At 48.0% G+C, this 5243-nt stretch overlaps 1 protein-coding gene across 14 annotated transcripts in view; it reads right to left on the bottom strand.

Annotated features, from left to right (window-relative positions):
- RAPGEF1 (Rap guanine nucleotide exchange factor 1) overlaps positions 1-5243 on the bottom strand; it is a 138654-nt gene that overhangs the window by 42643 nt on the left and 90768 nt on the right. For all 14 annotated transcript variants that reach the window (XM_038548963.1, XM_038548966.1, XM_038548964.1 and 11 more), the window contains 4 exons: positions 4445-4597; positions 3859-3982; positions 3228-3411; positions 1440-1949 (listed from right to left, as the gene is read on the bottom strand). In XM_038548963.1, the coding sequence (XP_038404891.1) occupies positions 1440-1949; positions 3228-3411; positions 3859-3982; positions 4445-4597 (971 nt within the window). The remainder of the gene's footprint in view (positions 1-1439; positions 1950-3227; positions 3412-3858; positions 3983-4444; positions 4598-5243) is intronic.

The raw sequence follows: 5243 nt of genomic DNA, 5'->3' as shown, positions 1-5243 counted from the left end.
GTGGATGGCTCCCCTCCTCCTCTCTACAGCTCTGCATGAGGGCCATGGCCTGTGCCTACTCTAGAACCTGAGGTGAGGCCCCTAGTCCACAGCCCAGTAACACCACACATCTGCTGCAGTTTGCATGGATGCAATTCTACCCTGCGTTCTGGGTTCAGAGAATTTCAAGGAAAGGAGAGGAAAGGGTGTGAGCCCAGAGTGGCACGCTGCTCAAGTCCAGGTAAGGCGGGTGGAAGGGAAAGGCCAACAGCTCTCTAGACACTTGCACATGTCTGTGCAGAGGCACAGAGGGAAATGCCCTGGCACTGCTGCAGGCCATCCCTCTAGTAGTGCCCTGGTTTCTCACGAGCGAAGGACAGGGGGGAATGACCTCAGCCTTGTGGACTTACAGAGCCACCTCTCCCTCCCGCTGGGGGACAAGGCCCACCCAGCTGCCCCTGGGGCTACCCCTTGCTGCCTTTAACCACTCTCCCTGTCTTTGAGGGTGGGCCCCAATCTAGCTGGAGCCAACTGGATGGTCTCATTTGGGAATATGGAATGGAGAGTCGATTCTAGTCGACAGAAGTGTTCTGCCGGACGCTTCAACTGTGGCCAGGGAGCCCTGGGGCTGTATGGCCCAGATGACTACACACACATCCAAATGGTGATGGCCAGTATGTCCAAGAAAGACGGAACAGAATTGTGCTAGTGGAGCCGGGGACAGGGCAGAGCAGGAAGAGACTGGCAACGGGGAGCAGTTTAGCAGAAAAACAATCTCCTGTAGGACTCTACTTAGGAATTTGATGGCCAATTTACAGTTGGAAAATATTCCAACTACAAAAATCTAAAATTTCAGTCTCCCTTCCCCGGCCCTAATAACATCATATATTAAAAATATCTGGCCTAAAAAAAATATATATATATATATATCTGGCCTAAGAAATATCCTCAGCAGCTCCAACCAGGCCTCCTCAGATTCTAAGTCATTAGTGACATTTCATGTCTGCAATGGGGATGGGGGGGCGGGGGCAGGGAACTCTCTAAAGAGAGTTCTAACCCCACACGCTGTCAGGGATATTCAGAAAACCCCTCTGTGGGCGCAGTAAGTTCTAATTAAATTCAAACGTCCATCCTGCTTTACCCGGATGTTACTGTTATGCTGTCCTGAAGCTGTGACATTCATTTCTCTTTGTTGCTGTGTGTTCTGGCCAAACACTCGGACTCTGTGGAGGCCTGGCCTAAGATCTAAGAGGCCATAAAGAGAGGCCGGCTTATCAGGCTCTAAAAACCATCACCAGTACTGACAAAACAAAGCTCCTGAAGTGTCCATGTACCAAGGGCCCCATCTTTTATGAAATTACGAGGCCACTGGTTTGATTCTGGCCTAACGCTCAGATAAAACACAATACCATTTTAGGTTACAAAGTATGCTTCCTGACAACAGCTCGACAAAAGCTTACTGTGTTTGTTTTTCTTCTCTGGTAGAGGAGGTGGTTTTTCTGGGTCACCCGTTGTTGATTCAGGAACAGTGAAATCACCCACAAATTCGACAGAGGCTGAGGACCCTCCTTGCTGAAAGGGGAGAATAGCAGCAAAGGGCGTGAAGGGGATGGACGGGACCGAGGCTGGGTTCTGCAGGTCATCTTCCGAGATATTGTCATATTGTGAGGGGTGCCGCTCGTAGGACATCCTGCAGCCAGAGCTGTCCGTGGTCTGGGAGGCCGCACTCCTGCGCTTCTTCTCAGGGAGAGCAGGTGGCATGTCTATCTGCTGTCCTGGGGCCAAGGGCCCCTCTGGCTGGGGACAGCTGCCAGGCGCTGGAGGCAACTGGAAAGGATGGCCAAGAAATGGAGACCCAGACTCTCCCAAAGACTCTGGCAATGGGCTAAGGTTACAGGCCACTTGCTGAGGTATCTGGTCTGCATTAGAGAGGTCTTGCTGAAGGAATTCGTAGTCAGGATCATAATGATCTGTGTTCACAACAAGAGAAACATACCCATTAGCCACAAGGCCCTGCAGAAAGAAATCATCCAACTCTCTGCTCTTCCTAATCCCTTTTATTCGTGTGCAATGCAAACATAATTCCCATCTCATCTATATGCTTTATTTTATATTGCCCATTCTTCTCCCTCTGAAAAAGTAAAAGCAGGTGGGAAAATGGCTGTTTGCTACCCTGTTCTTTGTATTTTCCTAATTTCTTATTTTAAAGAAAAGAAATATGTGTGACCACTGTAGAAAATATGGCCAAAAAAACCCATATCAGGAAAATAAAAATCATCCACAGTCCCGTAATTTAAGTATCTGTTTACTTTAAAAAAAAAAAAAAAGATTTTATTTATTTATTCATGAGAGGCACAGAGAGAGACAGAGAGAGGCAGAGACACAGGCAGAGGGAGAAGCAGGCTCCACACAGGGAGCCTGACATGGGATCCAAACCTGGGTCTCCAGGATCATGCCCTGGGCTGAAGGCGGTGCTAAACTGCTGAGCCACCCGGGCTGCCCTCTGTTTACATTTTGATGGATTTCTTTAAAAGTCTTTTTTCCCCCCTAGGATTTTTTGTTTTTTAAATCCAACTGAGAAACTGCGATGTCCATGGTCTTAGATTTTATCTAGTGTATTGTCACTGATTTTTCAGAGCTACATATTTATTCTACCAAGTGGATATATGACAACTCATCAGATTTCCTACCGCTGAGTCGTTAGCTTCCAGTTTACCAGTACTCCCAGTGATGCTGAGATTAATGTCCTTGGATAGAAATCTTGCTATAAATCTCTGATCATGTTACAATAAATTCTCAAAGTGAAATGTCCAGCTCATGGGACATGAGCAGTTTAACGCTCTTGAAATCTCCTGCCAAGTGCCTTTTAGACTTTCCTCCGGCCCCCACGGCACATGCTCTGCACCAACCAGGAGGTCAGCATGTGCTGGTCACTTGACTTCACCCTCTGTCAAAAGTCGTCAAGGACTCTCCCCCTTCATCTACAGCTCTGAACAGATGGTTCTTAATGCTGGCAAAGGGAGTCAGATGGTACACTGACAGATTAACCATAATAATGGCTACCATCTGAGGATTTCCTATGTGATTTCATCCAAACTTTCAACCTCCTTGAGAGAGGTAGATATTGGTACCCTCACTCTGCAGATGAGAAAACAGGTTCTGAACGACTTGGCTAGGGCCGTGTGACCCCAGAGCAGCCACCAAAAGATGATGAAACAGGAGGAATGACCAAGATGCCTGGGACTCACCTAGTGTTTCACAGCTTGTGTTCCGGGAGCACTGGCCGCTGTCCCTGTCCAGAGAGGACAGCTGCTCATCTGACTTGCTGAGCTTGCCTATGCTGCTGCAGGGGGACAGACGGGGCGACTCTCCGCCGTATGAGTGGCTGCCTCCTGAGAGTCGCCTCTGTGTGTAACAGTCCACATCAAAATCCTCATGTGGAAAAATAAAAAGCCCAAGTCACTTCTGAGAAATGGTGGCAGAGTCCAGGGGAGAGAAATCAGTACGTTTACTTAGGGAAGGAGACTGCCAAACTCAGAAACCCGGTTGGAAAGCCTGTCTTTGATGTAAGCAATAAAAACCCATGTCTGTGACTTCTGAGAAAGAAGCTTTTACGAGTGCTGGGACTGTGTGGCAAGCGAGGGCCCTGGGGCCAGGCTCAGATGTCCTCAGGAGACACTCCTCAGCTCCAGTCTCTCCATTCCTCCCCCCCCCCTCCCCGGCCATGTGGGAATTTCTACCAGGTCCTGTAGTCCTGTCAAGAGAAGGAATGATCCTCTCAGTGCTAGGAGCTGAAGACCACTGGGTTTCTTTTAGCTTCAGGATTAAAGTTCCCAAACCCAAAGCCTTCCTCTGCCTTGCCAGATGGGGCTACATTACCTGCCTATTAATTCCAACAGGCAAACTGGAGCCACTGGTGGCTCGACTCATGGGGGCAACAACAGCCACTCGGGTCGGGGATGGAGCTGACTGTCTTTTCTTCGGTGGCAATGCTGGTGGAGGACTGAAACAGACCAAGAAATTCTATCAAACCGAATAACCCAAAAACTCTTTAAAAAGACATTAGGGTATAGAATGTGGGATTCTTTCATTATCAGACACATTACACCTACTTTTCACACTTTCAACTCTTGTCCCACACCATCACTGCCCAAATAAATCCTATCAATGCCAAAAAACCAAAAATCAGAAAAATCCTTTCTTATCCTTTTATAATAAATTATACTAAGACTATAAGGCACTCCAAGGGGAGTTCTTGGAGTGTGTAGCAAGGGAAGGTACTGGGGCTGGGCTCACATCCTCCACAGATGCCCTTCCCAAGAAAGATCAAGATTCTAAGGCTTCCAAAGAGCAAAGGGCTGGTTCCAAGTTCTTGACCTAATGGCACTGTCTTCATTTTGTTCATCTACCTATTCTTTCATTAGATTATATCATAAGTAGAAGAAGGTGCAAGAAAAACAATTACCTGTTATCAACCACCCGAATGCCAGGTAAGGGGGGCTTAGGGGGCGCAACCTCCTCATCTGTTGAGTCTGGGAGTAGCTCGGCCGACTGGGACATGCCAGTTGTCTTGTTGAGAATCTCCACCTCGCAATCTGTCAGGGGGAGCTCAGACTGGCTGGAGAAGGAGAAGAACTTGGATTACAGAAGGTTACAGAGCACACAGAGGTCCTGGGCAGGGTGCAATGGGACCCGAGCATGGAAATAATGGGGGGCACCGGGCCGAGGGGCAGGAGCCCTAGACACTGTGTCTGGAGCTCCACAGCAGAGATGGGTTTTGAGTCTGGGTGGATCACCAACACACAGCAGGAGCCTGGCCAAGTCCTCCTGACTGCATCTCAGTTTCCTTGTCTGTAAGAGGAAGCCTCAGACTCCATGGTCTAAAGGCTCTCCAAAGGCTCCAAATTTATGTTTTATATTTTTTCTAGGGGCTTGTAGTAGTACTTGTTGCAAGGCCTTAAAAATTGTCCACATTGCCCTCAGTTTATTTTCTTGACAAAGCTAAAAGCTCTCAAGCCAAATCCCCAAAACCCAGGCCTTCAAAGTTCTTTCCAATCATGAAAGGAAGCTGCTCTGGAAAAGTACAGGTGTGGTCACGTGCACACTCACATGGTATCCGGAGAAAGAGCCCCACTGACTATAAGTTAACCTTGAGAACGGGCACTACTTCAAAACGTGTTTGAGCTGTACACATTTTACAGTAATACAGGTGCTCACCCACAAGTCACTGAAAAGGAATACATGCCTCAAAATAGCCTACCTAC

The sequence above is a fragment of the Canis lupus genome, chromosome 9 (assembly GCF_011100685.1).
Source record: "Canis lupus familiaris isolate Mischka breed German Shepherd chromosome 9, alternate assembly UU_Cfam_GSD_1.0, whole genome shotgun sequence".
Classification (NCBI taxonomy): Eukaryota; Metazoa; Chordata; class Mammalia; order Carnivora; family Canidae; genus Canis; species Canis lupus.
Note: the sequence above shows the minus strand (reverse complement) of the source record. Positions and strands in the feature narration are given on the sequence as shown.